This window comes from Rattus rattus, chromosome 2, assembly GCF_011064425.1.
Source record: "Rattus rattus isolate New Zealand chromosome 2, Rrattus_CSIRO_v1, whole genome shotgun sequence".
In the NCBI taxonomy this organism is placed as follows: domain Eukaryota; kingdom Metazoa; phylum Chordata; class Mammalia; order Rodentia; family Muridae; genus Rattus; species Rattus rattus.
Genome location: NC_046155.1, coordinates 178710468 through 178733591, shown reverse-complemented (window position 1 = coordinate 178733591; position 23124 = coordinate 178710468). Strand labels below are relative to the sequence as shown.

Below are 23124 nucleotides of genomic sequence, written 5' to 3'. Positions count from 1 at the left end.
ATGGCATCTTTCAGTTCAGATTTCAGCCTTATATGGTACTTGAAAGAACTAAACCAGAAGGAATTCATGAAGTTTAAGGACTTTCTCATACAGGAGATTCTGGAACTGAAGCTGAAACCGATTTCTTGGACTCAAGTAAAGAAAACATCTCGGGAAGGTCTTAGCAACTTACTTCTGAAATGTTATGGGGAGAATCAAGCCTTGGATATGACCTTCAAAATCCTCCAGAAGATCAATAGAAAAGATCTCACTAAGAAGGCAACAAGAGAGATTGCTGGTGAGTTGGTAAAAGCTGCTTTAAAGAGAGTGAGGTTTCTGTAATACTTTTGATAACTGTTTTTCATGCCCATCTACCATAGGGCCAGCAGGTTTGATGGAGCATTATTCTCCTTGAGGAAAGAAGCAGTTTCATGTAGATATGTTAGATCTAGGCTACGGAATCCAGTGGTTGAGTGTAGCATGTCCTAATCTAGATGGTTAAACTTTTGCCCAAGACATTAGTATTTCCCTCAAATCTAAGTGGAAGAATTAACTTTGGAGTGAAAGGGTAGCACGGTGGATTTAGGCTAGCATGAACAAAAAAAAAACACTTGCATTAAATCACATTTATGGGTTCTAGGAAGATGGCTCAGTTTGCAAGTTACTTGCTATATAAACAGGAGAATCTGACTTCATATCTCAGCAAACACATGAAAGCAAGACATGGTAGCAATCTGGCCAGTTAGCTTGGCATGCTATGTTCTAAACTAGCTGAAAATAATTGTCTCAAACAATTATATGAGGAGGGGGTGCTGGAAAGATTGTTCAGTGATTAAGAACATCTGCTCTTACAGAGGACCTCTATTCAATTGCCAGAACCTACACATTGTAGCCCAAAGCAATTTGTAACTACAGTTTCAGGGTATTTAATGCCTTCTTCTATCCTCTGAGGGTAGTATACACATCTGATGTACATATATGCATGTAGACAAAATCATCTATTCACCAACATTTTAAAAAAGAATACCTTTTTAAAAGCAGAGAGCAACTGAAGAAAATACCCAATGTGAACCTCTGGTCTCCACATGGATATACTCTGTACTCCACCCCACTTATCCTCCCACATATATGTCATAAATGTATTTGAGACAGATACATAACACAGTATGAAATAAAATTTCTCAGTCTTTGTTATTGTTTTAACAATCAAAACTTATAAGAGAAAAGCCGTGTTTCGTAAATACTATGATCCTAAAATTCACACTTTTATCTATCCTGGTATAAGAGACCATGGATGCATTAAGGTTTAGTTGATTTCTTTGTCTTTGACATTACAGTGTCTTACTATGATAAGCCTCTATGTACATTTTCTTATTTAATGTTTTTCCTAAGTTCATTCTGCTTGGAATTCATTTTGTGGCTAGAATAGTAATTCAGTCTATATTTGTTAAAAATTTGTCTCAGTGCTGTTCTTTCTATGCAACCTTCTTCTGGGATTCTAGTCCCACATATTAAATCTTTAATTCATGATCAAAATATATGAGAACAGTTAGAAACTATATTATGTGTATGTGAGAGCACCTACATGCATGCATTGCCTCATATTCTTAGAGGCCAGAAGAAATCAGATCTTCTGATACTGGACCTACAGAAGGTGGCTGCTACCATGGGAATGCTTGGAACTAAACCAGGTCTTCTGGGTGCTTTTCACCACTCAGTCATCTCTTTACCCTCATGTATTAGATCTTAATATAATACCTTATGTATATTTCTTTTTAGTTTTCCTCTGAGCTTTAAGCTGGATTTTGTTTCTAACTGTCCTTAGGCTCTTCATGCCATGTTCTCTTTCTCATCAAAAACAAAATCAAACTGTTGGCTTTTTTTTTTTTTACTTTTCTCACATTTATTTTTTATGTGTACATATATGCACACTTGCATATACCATCGTGTAGAAGTGGGGTCAGAGAATAACTTCTGAGAGTTAGTTCTGCTTCTGTTATGTGGGTGTCAAGGACCAAACTTAGTTCCTCAGACTTGATGAAAAATGCGCCTAAAACAACTTACCAGCCCCATCCATTGATTTTTAAACTTCGTTAAGACCTTTTAGGAAGGTATACAATTTGCCTTAATTATCCAAAGTTTCCCCTGATTCTCAACCTCCCTTTTATGTTTTTTACATACCTTTTAAAACTTAAATTAGTATACTTGGCTGACAATGTGTTTAAGTTGGTATGTGTGTTTATCATTGTTCTGTGTGTGTGTGTGTGTGTGTGTGTGTGTGTGTGTCATTTTGCTTTGCTTACAGTGTTCCTCCACTGTGATTCTCCCTTTACTTTTCCCTCCTCTTAGTTCTCTTTGGACTCCCTAACAATTCTTTGTTTTGTTTTCTTTTGTTTTCATGCCATATATATGGGAGATTGTTTATGTTGAAATTTTAAGGTATTTTTTCAAAGATTGCAATGTATGGGGGGGCAGTTCCTGCAGAGGCCAATCCCTCTGAAGCTGAGTCATAGGCATGAGCCACTTGCCATGTGTCCTAGAAACCATTCTCAGGACTTCTTCCAGAGTTTCCAGTGCTTTTAACTCCTGAGCCATCTGCTTTTAACTCCTGAGCCATCTCTCCAGCTCCATTATTATATATTTTAATGGCAGTGTGATGGTACCTGTTTTCATTAATATGTAGTCAATCTCTTGTTAATAGTAATACCATTTTTCATTTTTGTGCTGTCATGGAAACCATGTGTAACTACACTTTGTTAGGTGTATAGATCTGGAATGTGACAGGGGTTAACAGGCACTGATGCTTGAGTTTGTGGAAGCAGTGCAGTCTGCCACACCTGCTTTGTGTTTCTGCTGTCCTAGTAGAGCAGCTGTGCACAGCACAGTGTTGTATTTGGTCCAGAGTATTAGTTATGAAATCCATACTTTTGAATTTGAATGAATACACTTATTTTTTTTATTAACTTGAGTATTTCTTATATACATTTCGAGTGTTATTCCCTTTCCCGGTTTCTGGGCAAACATCCCCCTCCCCCCTTCTCTTCCTTATGGGTGTTCCCCTCCCAACCCTCCCCCCATTGCCACCCTCCCATGAATACACTTATTAAGTACATAGCAAGTCAAACTAAATAATAAATAGCAAATGATAGAGATAAATAGTAGGTAGTTACTTGAATGAGTGGATAGGTAAATAGATAGATGATAGATAGATAGATAGATAGATAGATAGATAGATAGATAGATAGATAGATAGATGGCTGGATAGATAAGCCAATAGGTGGATAGACAAACACATACATACATACATACATACATACATACATACATACATACATATTTAGATATATAGATAGTAAAATATCAAAATTGTCCCTAAAAACTTCTGGTATAAATTGATTGGGAGGTATAAATCCTCTTTAAGGCAGTCAACTACAGTGCAGAGAATTTCCTAAGAAATGATATTCCCTAATAAAAAAGCAAGTAATGGTAAGAAGTTACATTTTCAAATCAGGATCTCTTAACATCAAAAAAAATTGTGCTCTCACAACACCCAACAGAAACCAGATAAGGGAACTGGAGCCAGTTAGAGCCTTCAGTTGAGCTGTCTCTCCGTGGCTGAGTGTCCCACTTTTCTAGTGCCTACTCCTTTTCCCAATGCAGGCCACTTTATATCACGAAGCATACAGTCATAAAATCTCCTAGAAATGGTTTATGATTTAGCTGATCTCTAGGGTGTGATACTTTTACTTTTGAGCCCTTTTGTTCTCTACACTTCCTGTTACAGAGTTGGGAATCAGCCCGTTCCCAAACAAGAACCCAAGGAGGCACTGGTCTTAGACATGCTTGGGTCTGAAATGGGAGAAACAGCAACCCCACTTCAAGCGCTAGCTTCTGAAACATTGCATAATAGTTTAACAGTATAACATTCCTGAAACACACAGAAATGCAACTGTGATCCAGGAACAGTAAAAACCTCACATAAACAAGCATTGCTCTGGGCCCACAGCTTACACACTCCTAAAATCATACGTCATACAAGGGCTAAAGAAGTGACTCAGTGGCTAGGGGCATGTCTCACTCTTGCAAATGACCTCAGTTCGGTTCCTCGTCCATGTAGTGTTGCTCATGGACAGAGTGTATTTAACACCACTGACTTCCACAGAAACCAACAATCACATAATTAAAAATAAAAAATTAATAGTACATTCTGAGAATTAAACGATTGAATCAAACAATATTCAGGCGAATGTTTAATTTAACTTTGATATGTTGTAGATTCTTCCACCCTTGGACTCACTGACTCAGAAAACTCAAAGCTTTATCGAGAACACTTGAAGAAGAAGCTGTCCCATAATTGTTCCAAAATGTTCAATGTCAGTATTCAAGATTTCGTTCAGGAGACAGTCATTCAGGATGACTATGATACTTTTGAGAACCTTCTTGTATTAAAGGGAGATGAAAAGAAGCCACACATGGTGTTCCTGAAAGGCATGGCTGGAATTGGCAAGACGCTGATGTTGAAAAATGTAATGCTGGCCTGGGCAAAAGGCTTGGTGTTTCAAAACAAATTCTCATACACCTTCTACTTTTGTTGTCAAGATGTGAAGCAGTTGAAGACAGCAAGCCTTGCTGAACTTATCTCCAGAGAGTGGCCCAGCTCCTCAGCTCCTATAGAGGAGATTCTGTCCCAACCTGAGAAACTCTTATTTATCATTGACAGCTTGGAAGGGATGGAATTGGATTTAACCAAACAGGAATCAGAGCTGTGTGATAACTGCATGGAGAAACAGCCCGTGAGTTTACTGCTGAGCAGTTTGCTCAGGAGGAAGATGCTCCCCGAATCCTCTTTCCTCATCTCCGCTACCCCAGAGACTTTTGAGAAAATGGAGGACAGGATTCGGTGCACAGATGTGAAAACAGCAACTGCATTCAATGAGAGAAGTATTGAGATATGTTTCCACAGATTGTTCCAAGATAGGAACACAGCCCAGAAGGCCTTCAGTTTGGTAAGGGAAAATGAGCAGCTGTTCACTCTATGCCAGGCCCCTCTGCTCTGCTGGATGGTGGCTACCTGTTTGAAAAAGGAGATAGAGAAGGGAAAAGACCCAGTCTCCATCTGCCGACATATCACTTCCCTGTACACCACTCACATCTTCAATTCATTCATTCCCCAAAGTGCCAAATATCCAAGTAAGAAAAGCCAAGACCAGCTGCAGGGCTTGTGTTCTCTAGCTGCCGAGGGCATGTGGACTGACACATTTGTATTTAGTGAGGAGGCGCTCAGGAGAAATGGGATCATGGACTCTGACATCCCCACACTATTGGACATTGGCATGCTTGGAAAGATCAGAGAATTTGAAAATTCTTACCTATTCCTCCACCCATCGGTTCAGGAGGCCTGTGCTGCCATCTTTTATCTGCTAAAGAGCCATGGAGTCCACCCTAGCCAGGATGTTAAAAGTATAGAGACAGTCTTGTTTATGTTTTTAAAGAAAGTAAAAACACAGTGGATTTTTTGGGGCTGTTTCATCTTTGGCCTTTTGCACAAATCAGAACAAGAAAAGCTAGCGGTGTTTTTTGGCTACCAGTTGTCCCAGAAAATACGGCATAAGTTATATCAGTGTCTGGAAACAATAAATGGCAATGTAGAACTCCAAGAACAAATAGATGGCATGAAATTGTTTTACTGTCTGTTTGAGATGGAAGATGACGCCTTCCTCGTGAAAGCAGTGAATTGTATGCAGCAAATTAACTTCATGGCTAATTATTATTCCGATTTTTTTGTTGCTGCCTATTGCTTGAAACACTGTTCTACACTGAAGAAACTATCCTTTTCAACCCAAAATGCCCTGAATGAAGAATTAGAACAGCAGTATAGGTGAGTCCATCCACTATCTTTCTTTTCAGTCCGATTTCCTGAGTCTGTCCATGTGTGTTTATGCTTTATACAGACAGATTCAAAACTCACCCACACTGATTGTCCAATGGTGAGTTGTCAGCCTAAAATCTACTGACACACAAACAACAAAAACAGACTCAACAGGTCGTGTGTGTGTGTGTGTGTGTGTGTGTGTGTGTGTTTGTGTTTGTGTGTGTTTGTGTTTGTGGGTATACATATATCTATACTGTATTATGTTTGCATATGCATAAACACACATATATATATATGTATGTATAAACAAACAATAAAAATGCTGTTAACTTGATTTTTAGTGGCACAGAATATTTCAATTAAATTTTTTTTTTTTTTTTGGCATCATTCTCATTTTTTTTTTTTATTAACTTGAGTATTTCTTATATACATTTGAATGTTATTCCTTTCTGGTTTCGGGCAAACATCCCCCCCCCCCCTCCCCTTCCCTATTGGTGTTCCCCTCCCACCCCCTCCCCCATTGCTGCCCTCTCCCCAACAGTCTAGTTCACTGGGGTTCAGTCTTAGCAGGACCCAGGGCTTCCCCTTCCACTGGTGCTCTTACTTAGGATATTCATTGCAACCTTACGAGGTCAGAGTCCAGGGTCAGTCCATGTATAGTCTTTGGGTAGTGGCTTAGTCCCTGAAAGCTCTGTTTGGTTGGCATTGCTGTACATATGGGGTCTTGAGCTCCTTCAAGCTCTTCCAGTTCTTTCTCTGATTGTTCAACAGGGGTCCTGTTCTCAGTTCAGTGGTTTCCTGCTGGCATACGCCTCTGTATTTGCTGTATTCTGGCTGTGTCTCTCATGAGCGATCTGCATTCACATTTTGATCATCCGTCTTGAGTTTCATTTGTTCTAGGCATCTAGGGTAATTCAAGCATTTGGGCTAATAGCCACTTATCAATGAGTACATACCATGTATGTCTTTCTGTGATTGGGTTAGTTCACTCAGGATGATAGTTTCCAGTTCCAACCATTTGCCTACGAATTTCACAAAGTCATTGTTTTTGATAGCTGAGTAATATTCCATTGTGTAGATGTACCACATTTTCTGTATCCATTCCTCTGTTGAAGGGCATCTGGGTTCTTTCCAGCTTCTGGCTATTATAAATAAGGCTGCGATGAACATAGTGGAGCACGTGTCTTTTTTATATGTTGGGGCATCTTTTGGGTATATGCCCAGGAGAGGTATAGCTGGATCCTCAGGCAGTTCAATGTCCAATTTTCTGAGGAACCTCCAGACTGATTTCCAGAATGGTTGCAGCAGTCTGCAACCCCACCAACAATGGAGGAGTGTTCCCCTTTCTCCACATCCTCGCCAGCATTTGCTGTCACCTGAGTTTTTGATCTTAGCCATTCTCACTGGTGTGAGGTGAAATCTCAGGGTTGTTTTGATTTGCATTTCCCTTATGACTAACGATGTTGAACATTTCTTTAGGTGTTTCTCAGCCATTCGGCATTCCTCAGCTGTGAATTCTCTGTTTAGCTCTGAACCCCATTTTTTAATAGGGTTATTTGCCTCCCTGCTGTCTAACTTCTTCAGTTCTTTGTATATTTTGGATATAAGCCCTCTATCTGTTGTAGGATTGGTAAAGATCTTTTCCCAATCTGTTGGTTGCCGTTTTGTCCTAACCACAGTGTCCTTTGCCTTACAGAAGCTTTGCAGTTTTATGAGATCCCATTTGTCGATTCTTGATCTTAGAGCATAAGCCATTGGTGTTTTTTTCAGGAAATTTTTTCCAGTGCCCATGTGTTCCAAATGCTTCCCTAGTTTTTCTTCTATTAGTTTGAGTGTATCTGGTTTGATGTGGAGGTCCTTGATCCACTTGGACTTAAGCTTTGTACAGGGTGATAAGCATGGATCGATCTGCATTCTTCTACATGTTGACCTCCAGTTGAACCAGCACCATTTGCTGAAAATGCTATCTTTTTTTCCATTGGATGGTTTTGGCTCCTTTGTCAAAAAATCAAGTGCCCATAGGTGTGTGGGTTCATTTCTGGGTCTTCAATTCTGTTCCATTGGTCTATCTGTCTGTCTCTGTACCAATACCATGCAGTTTTTATCACTATTGCTCTGTAATACTGCTTGAGATCTGGGATAGTGATTCCCCTGAAGTCCTTTTATTGTTGAGGATAGTTTTAGCTATCCTGGGTTTTTTGTTATTCCAGATGAATTTGCAAATTGTTCTGTCTAACTCTTTGAAGAATTGGATTGGTATTTTGATGGGGATTGCATTGAATCTGTAGATCGCTTTTGGTAGAATGGCCATTTTTACTATATTAATCCTGCCAATCCATGAGCATGGGAGATCTTTCCATCTTCTGAGATCTTCTTCAATTTAACTTGATTGTTAGTGGCACAGAATATTTCAATTAAATTTTTAAAAATGAAATAGCACTCATAAGAGAAAACAAGAAATTCACCTGTTTTAGCAACAGTTTCTATTTTTTTAAGATTCACTTTTATTTTGTGTGTTTGTGGGTGCATGTTAGTATGCACACATGTGAAGATGGCCTCAGTGGCCAGAAGAAGTCATGAGATCCTCTAGAGCTATAGTTAAATGCCAGATGACTAGCCTGGTCCCCAATGCATAGGAAGCTCAGAATCCTCTGGCCTTTTCCCAATAGGTATTAACTGTATCTCTATGTTCACACACTATAACCGCTAACATCACACAGACCTCGCCACTGGTCTAAGAACTGCAAATATCAAATGACCTTAGGTGACTACAATTACTTAGTATGGGAGTCCAATTTCTACATTTATGTGTTGTGAATGGCTTAACTTTTTATCAAAGAGTACAATCTAAAAACTCTGGCAGGTTTTATCATCTGTTTATTAATATTTTATGGGTCTGAATATTTTTGTCTACATGTGTACATGCACATGGTGTGCATACTGTAACCATGGTGGCTGGAAGAGGTGTTGAATAACCCTGGAATTGGAGTTACAGATGGTTGTGAGCCACCACATTGGTGCTGGAAACTGACCTTAGGTCTTCTTCAAGAAGCACAAATGCTCTTTACTACTGCGTGATCTCTCCTTCCCCTTGAATTAACTTTCTAACAATGAAATATATTATTTTCTCCTCTGTTACAGGGAAAGGCTACTCATTTGTTGGAATGATATATGCTCTGTGTTTGTAAGGAGTAAAAACATCCAGACACTCCAAATAAAAGACACTAATTTCAGTGAGCCAACTTTTCGGGTCTTGTATGAATCTCTGAAGTACCCAAGTTTCCCTCTTAGCAAACTTGTGTAAGTTAAAAGTAGATTGTGGTTGGGGATTTAGCTCAGTGGTAGAGCGCTTGCCTAGGAAGCGCAAGGCCCTGGGTTCGTTCCCCAGCTCCGGAAAAAAAAAAAAGTAGATTGTGATTTACTCATATAACCAAAGTAACAGGCTAGCCTTCCTACCATCTCTCAGCTAACTGCATAAATGAAGGCTTGTATAGTCTAAAGTGGAATCTCACTGTCTTGACACCTCTAATGTTTGTTGCTGACCATTCTTCATTGAGGGATGTCCCAGGAATTTTAGGATGATGAGAGCATGTGCAGGGCTCTGCATTCTAGATGCCAGTAGCTTCCTCATATGACAGCCAACCTTGCCTCAATATGCTTCTCAGAGTCCCACATGGAAGGGAAAACTTACCCAGTTTGAGAAGCAGTGAGATGGTACCAGGCTACAAAATTAGAGTTATGTGGCCAGTATGGGATAGAAGATCTTGTCAAAGACAAGAGCTCAGACTAGATAGAAATTAATGGATACTTTTCTTCGCTCTGCAGGGCAAATAATGTGCACTTCTTTGGTGATAACCACATGTTCTTTGAGTTGATTCAGAATCACAATTTGCAGTACTTGGACCTCAGCTGCTCATCCCTGTCCCCCAATGGAGTGAAACTATTGTTTGGTGTCTTGAACCAGGCAGAGTGCAACATAGAACAACTTATGTAAGTCTTTGTGTTCTCCTAGCTCACTGACACCCCTCAAAGGAGGCATCTTAATTTTGATCCATCTTTCTGTGACAAAAATGGTCTGAACTAAGAAGTAATTAAAATAATCTTTTACTGGATTCAAATTATCAGGTTATAGGCTGTTGCTGTGGGAAACCAGGGGAGCAAAAATGGGAAACATCACATGAAAAATCAAAAGCAAAGAGTGGTGGATTGATGCACCCATGCTAGTACTCAACTCACTTTCTTCACTCCTATATAGGTCAGTGTCCTGCTTCCTGATGAATGGTGCCCTCCACAGTGGGCAAGACTTACCACTATAGTTAACTTAATTTGTCCATAAACATGCTCACAAGTCAAGTCTTCCTCATCTAGAGAACTCATCATTGAGACTCCCTTTCTGTGTGATTTTTAGATTGTGTCAGGTTGACATTAAAACCACCACAGGACAACAGCTTTTAATTTGTGCACTTGTGTCCTATTTTTCTACTGTTCATGTATAGATGTACTCACTTTAGGAACTGATCACAACTAGTCAATGAGATGGATCACTGGATTAAGGAAGTTGCTGCCAACTTCAACGACCTGAGTTCTATTCCAGAACTCACATGGAGAGAGGAAAGAACCAACTTCCACAAGTTGTCTTCTTTTGTTCCACACTCACCGCATTGTCTTTTGTATGTTATAGCATATGTACTTGAACATGCACATACAATGTGCATAATTGCAATTGATAGTAATTTTAAACACTGGGTTGTTATGACAATTTGTTGCTCTATCAGAGGACCATAGTTTAATCCTTAGCTGTGACTGTCTGTAACTGTAGTTCCAGAGTTCCTTATATCTTCTGATATCTACAGACATGCGTTATACATGTAGTGCCCAGACACATGCAGGCAAAACACTCCCATGTGAAATGAAAACAAATAAGTCTAATTTATGTTTTATTTAAATTGAACTGATTATGGAATATGAAAATTAATTTCTAGATGGGTACATCTACTTTGGAAATCATGGATTTAGTTCAGATTTCATGGCTTCTGACCTACCTAAGAACTCAGAACTCTCACTGGTACAAGTAAGGTCTATGGTTACATGACTCCATTTGCTCAAAGATGGGTGCTACCTAAACTATTCATGCCAGGTGTTCATACCTGAAAAGTTGAAATTCTGACTAACTATAAGCTGGTTGAAAAACCCATGGCTATTGGTTATATCTAGATGGATCTCAAATATTGTTGGTGGAACGAATTTGATTCAAATGGGTGTGAGGTGCTTTACATATAAAGTTCAATGATGGACAGGGTTGTGGTATTAGAGGCAAGGATAGTGTTTCCTGGTTTGCAGCTAGTGACAAAAAGAGAGTGCTAATGAATATGGAGGACTACAGTTCTAGGTATGTATACTTTCATTCTGTTTTTCTGCCCTGGGCACTGTTATTCGGTATGGTTCTATGATAACTATACTTTGTTTTCCAACAATTAAATTTATTGAGCTTTACAGCAAGAAAAATTTTTTAAAAATAGTAGTAAGTAGCAGAAAGTAACCACAAATAGCTAGCAAATTATCACCAGATCATCACACATCATCAGAGTCTAGGATACCCCAATGAGAAAGAAAACTAAAGAGATCCTCATATTAGAGGCTACATATATCCAGCAGAAATTGACTTGGGAAACCTCACTGAAGCAGTCAGAGAAAATCCTGATCACTTGATCTAAAATGAGGAACAGGGTGTACATTTTGGATCCCAAGTAAAAGAAGAAACAACAGCAGATAAGTAATATCGGCAAATGGCATGAATAAGAAAGGTGCTTCAGATCATGCAGCAGAAATAACTGGGGAGCTCTTGACACAGCCTTGCTGGAGTTCCCCATTGAGAGTTCCAGGTAGAGTAGAGTATTCTCTCCACCCATGAGTTCCTTCCTTTCTTCTCTTTCATAATATATGCCATTATCATGCTGTGGTATAAACAATAGTAACTTTGGTTGGTACCGGCTTACCATACAGCCATTCTCAGGAACACAGGGGTTTTACTCTTGTGACTTTTATCTCTACTCCTTATTAGAGATGCAGAGGGGCCAGTTCGTCCCTACAAAAAGTGTTAGAGGACATTCTGGGACAGAAAAGACCTCCTTACTCTCAATTTTGGCTGGGAAACCGGGAAAGGGAATAACAATCGAAATGTAAATAAGAAATACCCAATTAATAAAGATTTAAAAAAAGAGTTCAATTTCAGCCAGCTTAAACAGCACATCAAAATTTACTGAGATAGCATATGTTATATATGGTATCTTAAGGTATTCACACACATACACACCAATAAATAAATGTAATTTTAAAACTGAGCTAGAAATATGGCTGTGTAGGTTAAGAGCCCTTGCTCCTCATGCAGAGAAGCATTCACACTCTGCGCCATAGCTTACAATCTAGTTCTAGGGAATATAGCACTCCCTTCTTGTCTGTCTAGGCACCAGCCATACATTTTGATGCATACGTAAACATGTACGCAAACATTCATTCACATTAAAAATAAACACTTTTTTGTTGTTTAATAAAGAACATTGTCAAATTCTGAGAGGTCTCAAACCTTCATGTGGATAACAAGAAAAAATGTCATGAAACCAGAGAAAAATATGATGTTATCCTTTCCCTTACAGGGTAGCACACTGTAAGCTCTCACCTGATGACTGCAAGGTCTTTGGCTCCATCCTGATGAGCAGCAAGACATTGAAAATTCTTAATTTGGCATCCAACAATTTGAACCAAGGAATATCCTCATTGTGCGAGGGTTTGTGCCACCCAAATTGCGTTCTGGAGTACTTAGTGTAAGTGGTGTAAGGAGGTGCACCCTGGAAGAACTGTGGGAATAGTATGAACCTTGCCTTTGTTTACTAGAATCTGCCAATTTTGTAGCTGAGAAAAAAGCCTCAGTGGGTAATGGTACATTCTATGCTGATAACAGCAATACTCAATATCTGTTACTGTAGAGCTGAGGACTGAAGGTAGTTGGGTCCTAGAACTTAAGGATTAGCCTTATTGCTGAGTTCCAGTATCAAAACAGGGTAGAGGGCCACTGAGGAAGACATTATCATCACTCTCTACCCTCCAAATAAAAAAGCACACATGAAATATACACATTGTTAGATTTCTAGACATCACAGAGATACAAGGGACAGGCTAAGACACTGCACCCTAATCTCAACAGACAATATTGTTTATTCCACAACAGTGAAGGACAGATCATTTCCTGTGGGAAAGGGATACCTGTGAAGGGTGGCTATGATTCTTGATAGTGCTGATGTGAAAATATTGTTTGCACTCTAACAGGCTAGAACAATTATCCAGTCTTTCTTTCCTCGGGCTCAAAATGCTGCCAAAGTGTGCCTGAGAAGTTCTCCTTCTTTTTGTCCTACAACTGTCATAGATTCTATGTTGACCTGCTAACTTGAAGAAGGTCATCTATAGTAATCCTGTCCAGAGACCAAGGCATTTTCTCAGACACACATAGACAAATTAATCAGTTATAATATCTTCCCATTGATGCAATCCCATTGCAGAAATTTCAAACACAAACCTAAGAAACATAGAAAAGTACTTGGACCTGGAGAGATGGTTAGATGGTTAAGAACACACACATTCCAATTCCAGAAGACCCATTTGTTTCCTAGTATCCAACTTAATAAACTTGTACTAGGTCTATGTCTGAAGAATCCAACAAATTTCACAGGCTCCCTCACTGACATGGACAGACCAAACATAGCATTCACAAATGAACATAATTAAAAATAAAATATTTAAACCATGTACTCCTGCATATATACATCATGGTTGGTTTCACATCCCTGTAGTTACTACTATGCAGAAGGCTGAGAGAGGAAAATTTCAAATTTAATTTCAATCTTCAAAACAGTGCACATAAAGGTGGAAGGAGAAAACCAACTCTACAAAGCTGTTCTGGGGCTGGAGAGATGGCTCAGTGGCTAAGAGCACTGACTACCCTTCAAGAGGTCCTGAGTTCAAATCCCAGCAACCACATGGTGGCTCACAATCATCTGTAATGGGATCTGATGCCCTTTTCTGGTGTGTCTGAAGACAGAGACAGTATAATTAATATATAATCTTTTTTAAAAAGTTGTTCTGACTTCCACAGGCATACCTACCTATACACCACATGTCATATACACACATATACACAAAAATAATCATTTAACTTTTTAAACTGGTTTTGAACTTAATACTTTTAGATTTTTCTTAGTTATTCCCTCCTCAACATGGAAGAAGTTAGTTGGTGTTTAAATGTACTGTATATTATAAGAAAACTGGAGGATTTTGAAACCAGTACACCTTGTCCAGAGTTTGGACAGGTTCGGACACATGTTGAACTGAACCACTGTATGTAAAGCTCTTGAGCACATGTTGATTTTTACATGCACAGTGACTCAGACCCCCACATGCATGCATTCTGCTGATACCCATACATACCAATCAAAAGATTGTAGAATAGACTAAAGTTTGTATAGCAGGCACATAGCACTGGGTCAATAACTTGTTCTTGGAATGCAGAATGGACTCTCAACTGGGACATTCACTGAGAACAATGCCTATGAATCTATTGACATCATTTCATACTGAATGTACCTCCCTTGTAACTATTGTTAAAAGGAATGGGTAGGAAAACATAGGAGAAAATTAAGGTCTTTTATACCTCATCAGAGAAAGATGATTTAGAGATTTAGGTGAGGCCAAGTGATTTCATATTGGCAATACCTATATATTTCATATGATGATTGTTAGTGTTACCTGTCAACTTGGCACAATGGAGAATCACTTGAGGAGTGAGTCTCAATGAAGTAGTGTTTAGATCATGTGGGCCAGTGAACATGACACTGAGGAATTGTCTTCACTATGCTAATTGGTCTGTAAAGACTGAGCCCCTGGTGGACAACACCACTACCCTTAATTTGGGCCCTGTATTATTTAAGAATGAAAAACATAAATGTATGAATTCTCTGTATCCTTGTCTCTAGATATATGATAAGCTATTTGAAGTTTCTGCCCTCTTGTCTTCACACACTGAGAGAGTACAATCTGGAATAGTGAAAAACTTAGAGCCTCTCTCCACAATTCATTTTGTAAGGATAATTTTTATAACAGCAACAAAATTGAAACTAAATCACATACACATTGTTTTGCAAAATATACTTTTCATGCTGTTTATTACACAAGATAACATTGATATGGCTACCTATACTACAATAATGACATAGTTTTAAAGAGTGTCATTAGAGTCAGTGACTGAGGCATTATTAAGATTTTATGTTAAGGTCTTCCAAACCTAAGCATGTTCAATAATTTACCCAGTTACAATACTAGTTCTGACATGAATCAAAAGAAACAAAGGGTGATATGTTTGAATAAACCAGAAGTTCATCCTCTTGCTTGAATATTTTATTATTGTTATTGTGTGTAAAGTTGTGGAAATGTTACAATTTCACCCTTTACATGCCCTTCCTTTCCTCCTGCAGTTTGGCCAACTGTTCCCTCAGTGAGCAATGTTGGGACTACCTTTCTGATGTTCTTAGGAAGAACAAAACTCTGAGCCATCTAGACATCAGCTGCAATGACCTGAAGGATGAAGGAATCAAGATTCTCTGTAAAGCTCTGACTCTCCCAGACTGTGTCATGAAGTCACTATGGTAGGTTTCTTCGAGCTTGGTCTTAGAAGCCCTGTTTAGAAGTCAAGAATTTTCAGGGTAAAATCACTCCTCTCTGGTTCCTGAAGACACTTCCTAAGGACAGATCTGTACCTTGACATGTGTCATGGTTTATTTGTGACTATATTCTGAGTGGCTGCACATAGTGGGTGCTAGAAGATAAATAGTGATTTCTTTGTAATCTCTGTGACAAAATATCTAACACAAGCAAATTAAGGGATGCAGGGTTCATTGTAGATCATGTTGAGGAATGGTCTAATCTTTACTATTAGAGAAAAGCTATGGTGGTAGGAGTGTGTATAAAAATTCTTCTCATCTTTGTGGATCAGGAAGCAGAGTGTAGAACCAAAATCAAGGTCTAGGATATAATCCATAAGCCCACACTCAATGGTCCACATCTACTTGTTTGATGTCCCCAATATTCCATAAATACAACTTCCCAAAACAGTGGCTCCATCTTGGAAATAAGTGTTTAAACACAGGAGTCTGTAGAAGACATTTCAAGTCCAAAGAAAGAGTAAAACATGGAAGAGGGTATTTTAAAATATGTGTGTGAATTAGTGTAGTTGAAAATTCTACTTTGAAAGAGTAAACTGCAGTGTAACAATAATAGGAAGAGAAATGACAGAACTCTTGATTTCAAATTATAAAATTGAGACATTTGGGGGTAATTTAATGTGGGGTTTTTTTTTATCATGCCAAGTGTTGCAGGATCAAATGGCTTTGGGTGACAAATCCAGATGTGAGGGACTTGGGAGAACACTCTTACCTCATCTGTTGTGAAATCTCAGAGTCCCAACATTTTTGTCCTCTCTAAAAAGAGGAAAAGGAACAAAATGAAGGCACATGCATAGTGTGTTTTCCCTCTTATAGTGGCTTTCTAAAGCCCACTAAGATATCATATAGGATATATTTTGAAAACATTAAAAGTATCTATGATTCCCTAGCGCTGTAAAAAAAGTAGAAAAGGTATTTTAAAAATATAAATCACTTAATTATTCTCAAAATGCTGAATATTTATTTAGAAATTCATTGGGAGAGCAAACATCAGTTTTCTCCAATGGAATAAAACTTAGTATATCATCAATGGTCTAGGGTAGGCCTCATAATCAGGAATAATTGGCCAACATAAAATGGACTGTTTCTTGTGCTTTACTTGTTCAGTTGGTTTAGCCAAACAAGGCTAGAATGAAATAACATGTTTTCTTACTTCCCTTGATGTAAGTATAAACCTTGAGAGATACACAATTATCCCTCCTACCCCTGCCTTATACATGTTTTGGGTTAACCGTAATGCCAGACTCAATTTTTATGAGTTACCCATATTCAATTATTGCTTTAAAGTATTATTTAGCATAATATTATTTTAACTTTTGAAATGATTTTTTGCATCACCTAATATGTGTGTACTTCTGAGTGTTTGTGCGTGCACGTGCCTGAGGAGGCTTCAAGAGGGAATTGGATCCCCTGGGACTGGAGTGAGAAGTGCTTGTGAGATGCCTGACATGGATTCTGGAAACAAAACCTGGGTCTTCTGCAAGAAAAGTGTAGCCTTAACCTCTGAGGCACCTCTCCAGCCCTCTGTTTTAACTTCCATTACAGTGTAATGTACATCATATTATATGACGTTTTAAATATCTGAATATGCTGGTAAACTCAGTTTTGATTGTCTATGGATCACCGAGAAGATAATGTTTTCTGAATCACTGAGTGCTGTCTTCAGTTTTAGGCATCACTGAACTTTGTGAAATGCTTCCTCTTCAGATCAGGGAGTAACCAAAGTATTGTGATTTTTCTCTTGAAGTTTGAAACATTGTCAAATCACCACTAGGGGCTGCCAGGACCTGGCTGAAGTACTGAGGAACAACCAGAACCTGAAGCACCTACATGTTTCAAACAATAAGCTAAAAGATGCTGGAGTGAAGCTGCTGTGTGATGCTATAAAACATCCCAACTGCCACTTAGTGGATCTAGGGTGGGTATTATCAAACTTGTACCTGTCTCTTTGAGAATGGCAAAAGGGAGGTGATTAATACGCACAAAAGTAAATTAAAATTCATTAAAAGGAGTTAGGAGCATTGGCTGCTCTTCCAGAGGATGAAGGTTCAATTCCTTGAAACCACATGGTAGTTTCACAGCTGTCTATGGTTACAGTTTCTGGTACCCACTACCTTCATACAGACATACACGCAGGCAAAATACCAATGCACGTAAAATAAATAAAATTCCAAAGGGAAAATAGAGCAGTTAGCTGTGGTGGGTGGGTGATTGATGGTTGCAAGTATAGATGAATGCTTGACTTCATGGATGGAAGACTGCATAGATAAATAGCTCTTACTTGGGGTGGGAACATGTATGGATACTGGATGCATGCACAGATGGTTGTCTGCATGCAAGGATGGATGTCCACCGAAGATGACAGGAGTGACTAGACCACATCCCATTGACAAATTTGGACTAATGAATGTGACAAGTGCTTTGGCTGCCATGGCAAAAATAGCTGAGTGGATCATATAGTAGGGGTTTGTTGATAAAGACAATTGCAGATACTAGTGGTGAGATTATGCATCAACAGGGATGGTTCCTTTAGATGATCAATACAAGAAATATACTCCCGAATCTTTCAATGATGTCAAAATGGTTATCTTCTCCCTGTATTTTCACAGTTATACAAGATTAGATCCCACCTGGTAGTCCTCATTTTATCTTAGTTGTCTCTGTAAAAACTCTATCTCCAAATTTAGTCCCATAGGACACTGGGGATTAGAACGTCAACACATGAATTTTGATTGTATGTAGTTTAGTTTATGGCAGAACGAATCTCAATGGTTCAACTCAAAAGGTTTCAAGGTGCCTGAGATTGTAGGTTTAGACCTTCCCAACCCTTGTTTCGCTGTATTACCCAGTGCAAGGCCCAATGTCATCCCATGTTCTGGGGCTAGAACAGCAAACTATTAGTTTACCACAGACACCAATAATGAGAATAAGCTATTGTGGTCACATCTGCCAATGAAGGGAAAATTTATTGTTATGACCACTGGGCTTTTGAGAGACTGTCCAGTCCACAAAGGCTACGGACTGGGCATAATCTAAATAACTAAGTCACCTCCCATTCATATTCTTTCTCACCCTGACATAGAACTGTTACCTTTTTGTTTTTTTTTTTTTATAGGTTGGAGGCCTGTGAGATAACTGGTGCCAGTAGTGAGAACCTTTCTTTTGCTTTTATCCAATGTAAGACCCTGAAGAGGCTCACCCTGAAGGGGAATGCCTTTGAAATCAGTGGGATGGTTTTCCCTCCAAAGTTCTAAAACAGCAAGTGTTCCATTCCTGCACTTGGGTGAGCTGGCCTTTGTTCTCCTTGATAAGATGAGTCCTTGGGGATAAGATGGGATGAACTGAGATCTGAAATGTACAGCTAATAATATAATCATTGAAGACAGAAATAATAGCTGAGGGAATGTCTCAGTCCATGTAATCCAGTACTGGAGAGGTAATGGGCACCAGTCTAGTCAAACTGGTGAGTTCCAGAGCCAATGAGTGATCTCACCTCAAAAAATCAAGAATGATACCTGAGTTTGGCCTCTGGCCTCTGCCTGTTTATACACAGTAAATAAAAGTAACTCAATAATAAGCTGTTTGGTTGCACCCATAAGAATCCTGCAAATACCGCACCAGTAGGCATACCTTATCACCAAACTTTACCTCTCACTGAAGGAGTATGGGGAGTTAACTGGTGTTTGGGGAGGGAATGCCATAAAGGATTATTAAAATGTAAACTAAAATACATTCAAGAAACATTTTCTCACTGCCTGAAGGTATATGTAGCATGACTATTAGATTAAGCCCTTCCTTTCCCTGTGACTGGTGAGTGCCCAATTACTGGTGATAGTACTATTATAAGGATAATGGAGAAATATACTTGTAAATATAACTTTGTTTATGCAAATAGTCCTGACTTAAGATTGTTTAGATCTACAGTAGAAAAACATGCCTGGTCATTCACTTTTTTTCTTCCAACACAGTACTGAGCAATTATATGAGATGACATATTAATATTTTAACATTTTTATATAAAATGGTCTTTGTTAGGTGATCTGATTTTCCTACCTGGAGCCTAATGTTAGGGATCTGAGAACATTTAAAATAGACTAAGGGAACTAGGATGGTCTGATTTATAGATAGAAATTTACATTATGTATTTATCATATACATGTGATTCAGATTACTTTAAGCATAAGGTATTTTATAGGTATGATATACGTTATATAATTTTATTTTAAAAATCTTCAACATTTATCCCTGTGGTTCATTTTTTCTACTATGGTCTTCAAATCCATATGAGATCAAGACAATTTCAGTGAAAGCATGTGAGTGCGGGTGAACATGTATACACATGGATTGTGTGCACAAGTGTGGAGAGTAGAAGACAACCTCTAATGGCCATCTATCATCAGATGCCATCCATTTCAGTTATTTTTGATATGGAATCTCTCACTGGAACCTGAGAATAACAAATTCTGTAAATCTGGTTAGCCATCAAATTATAGGGACCTGTCAGTCTTTGTTTCATTGGTTCTTGGACCACAGTCATTTCCAGTTTTTTTTTTTTTATGTGAATGATGAGAATTAGCCTCAGGTCCTCATGCTTGTGTAGCAAATATTTCCCTGGGAAAGTCATCTCCCCTGGCCCGCAAGACCAGTGTCATTTTAAATAGTTATTAGCCACTCATTTCTAGGAAAGTGAAACCTTATCAGAATGTCCAAACTTTTGACATTCAAAATGGCATACCACCCCCTCCCACATGCACACACAATTCAACTGTGTAGTTGGTTTACAAAAAAAATCTTATTTTTCTGTGTAAACTTATTCTTTTGTGCTAGACCTTTTCATAGCTGCAATCTTCTACATGTAGACCATGAGTTGCAGGTTGAATATGTCTATCAGATGTTGGATGAAAATATTTATAACTGTAGTTGTATCTCCTGGGAGAAAGCACAAGTTCACTTCCTTAAGATTTACTCTTGCAACACCCCCTCTGCCCTGGAAATGTTGAGTGCCTATAAGATTTCTTTCTTATTTTGTGTTGGTTGGAATTTGAGAGGATACCAAGCTGGAGTGGATACATAAGGGAGTAGAAAGAGGTGAGTTATCTGGAATTTTCTGAGCTTTCCAGGTTTTTACTTCTTTCCAATTCAGTCATGTTTACTCTGCACTCTGGGGCAAGGTATCAGTTCCTCAGATTTGATCTGTAAAGTATCATTATTTGACATGAGAAATTAAAAATGTGCAGGTGTCAGGTAATGTGGTAGATATTATGAAACCGAGTAAGTTTCTATGGTGTCCTCTTGCTCCACATGGAAAGTCTCAGAAAGACGTAGACTACAATTAATATATGCCCTAGGAACATGGTTCATTCCTATAGACAAAGCTACTTGAATCATAAAAATATACATAATGTGATGATTTGAATAAAAGCACCTCTCATAGTTTTAGAAGTTTGAATATTTGATCTGCAGCAGATGTTGCTATTTGGGTAGGTTTTGGAAGTGTGACCTTGCTGGAGAAAGTAAGTCACTGGGACAGGTTTTGAGATTGCAACGCTTCATAGTGAGTTTTCTCCACATCATGCTTATTTCTCAAGATGTGATTCAGCTTCCTGCTCCTCCTGTCACTCTTCCCTGCCACCATGCAGGTAGACTTTTACCCTGCTGGAACTGTAGGGTATTTTAGGCAAATAGGCCTTTCCTCCTGAATGTTAATTAGTCATGGTATTTTACTTCAATGATAAAAAGGTATTAATACAGACCAAAAACAGAGACAGTAAGCAGAGAGAGAGAGAGAGAGGAGAGAGAGAGAGAGAGAGAGAGAGAGAGAGAGAGAGAGAGAGAGAGATCATGCATGAGAACAGTTAGCTAAAGGGCTAAGACCAGACAGTCAAATTATGAAAAGAATTATTGTTTGGGACTTAAATTTAAAAAAAAACCCTCAATCATTTTTCAAGTCGTCTGTGCAAAACCCTAAGGCTTAGATGGACTCATTGGAATCATTTCACCATTCTGGATGTTGGCATCAAACTGAATAGACTACAGTCAAACAGTTGAGGTACAGAATTCATAGCATAGAGATGGTCAGAGCAGAAACTGCTCAGAGACTCAGTTAAGTAACGTTCTTGCAGCAGAGTAGAAGAACCTGATCTTCAGCATCCACCTAAAAATTATTGATTGTGGTCTCATGTCCATAATCTTAGGGCCAAGGAGAAGGAGGTTCCCTTAAGGTTATTGGTCAACCAGACCATTGGCCAACTTGAATGGCTGGTTTATTGAAAGACAATGTCTCAAAAACATAAGGTAATAATAAGATAATTGAAGAGTCCTGATAATTGACTTCTGGCACACACACACACACACACACACACACACACACACACACACACACACAGGCAAACCAACATATTAATTTTTTTCCTTAATTTTTAAAATTTTATATGTATAGGTAATTTGCCTGCATGTATATTCTAGCTTTGAGGACAGAAGAAGGTATGAGATGGCTTGGAAAACCTAGGTCCTCTACAAGTGTAGCCAGTGCTCTTAACCACTGAGCAATCTTTCCAGTCCCCAGATCAATTTTTATGAAAGAGTATGGATGTTAAACACCATCTCATAGCATGGATATGTCACCCCATTTAGAGAGAAAATCATCATCTCCTTACCTTGGCCTTAGGAAAAAAGTATAAAGGGAAAAAGAAATTGGGAAGCGCAAAAGGAAGGGTAAGGATCTAGGGAAATGAGTCTTCAGTTAAGAGCACTTGCTGCTCTTGCAAAGGACTCAGCCTCAGTTCCCAGCAGCAACATGACCGTTCACAACTGCTGTAACACTGGTTCCAGGGGATCTGGAAACATCTGACTTCTACAGGCACCTCCACACACAGGGAACACAAAATAAACTCACACACAAACATACACCTTTAAATCATAAAAGAGTGAATTAATGCTGTTTATTTTTTTACATCATTTTAGACTGTGAATTACTGACTTTGATAATGAATTCCAGGCATTTCTGCTCTCTGAGGAAAAGAAAAATCACTTCTTGACCATCAGAAGCAGTGTGGAAGGAGAAGAAGAAAACAAGGGTGAAAATTCTGAAGCAAGAGCCATGGATGTATTAGAAATTCAAAGTATTCCCAAAAGAAAAAGAGGAGGATCTTTATTTTGTTTTATTGTATAAAAAATTACAGCTCACTAACATTCCGATGAGATATGATTTCTTTGTACCTTATTCAGATGTGTTTTGCAAGGTAGATATGGCTTTTTGTTTGAACTGCAGTTTCAGACAGAGCATTCAAAGATATTCGTGCTAAAATGACTTCCTTATAATGACCTTTTGTTTCCCCACACAAGTTTCTTAGCACTCAATAAAATGTTAAGTATCTTTAATTAATGCTTTAGAACTGCTTAACAAGAGTTTTGCCTTTTGTTGGATTATTGGAGCTACAGTGTAGGTCCAGGCAATAATGATTTTGAGGAAATGATTTTTGGGAAAATTTTATTTGGCTATGCATG

At 38.6% G+C, this 23124-nt stretch overlaps 1 protein-coding gene across 4 annotated transcripts; it reads left to right on the top strand.

Annotated features, from left to right (window-relative positions):
- LOC116894567 (NACHT, LRR and PYD domains-containing protein 4F-like) lies at positions 1-22588 on the top strand. Of its 4 annotated transcripts, none has more exons than XM_032896282.1 (8): positions 1-277; positions 4285-5857; positions 8993-9151; positions 9677-9841; positions 12505-12672; positions 15373-15543; positions 17366-17536; positions 18734-18872. In XM_032896282.1, the coding sequence occupies exons 1-8, from the start codon at positions 1-3 to the stop codon at positions 18870-18872; spliced, it is 2823 nt and encodes a 940-aa protein (XP_032752173.1). The 4 variants fall into 4 exon arrangements, with proteins under 4 accessions (XP_032752173.1, XP_032752172.1, XP_032752174.1 ...); XM_032896281.1 differs by having other exon boundaries at positions 4255-5857; XM_032896283.1 differs by lacking the exons at positions 12505-12672; positions 18734-18872 and adding an exon at positions 22582-22588 and having other exon boundaries at positions 4285-5851.
- The last annotated feature ends 536 nt before the right edge of the window (positions 22589-23124 follow it).

Excerpts from the sequence above, each read along its gene's own strand:
- LOC116894567 (XM_032896281.1), top strand. The coding sequence starts at position 1 with ATGGCATCTTTCAGTTCAGATTTCAGCCTTATATGGTACTTGAAAGAA. Across the intron at positions 9,152-9,676 it reads TTCCCTCTTAGCAAACTTGT|GGCAAATAATGTGCACTTCT; the intron begins GTAAGTTAAAAG and ends TTCGCTCTGCAG. Across the intron at positions 15,544-17,365 it reads TGTGTCATGAAGTCACTATG|TTTGAAACATTGTCAAATCA; the intron begins GTAGGTTTCTTC and ends TTTCTCTTGAAG.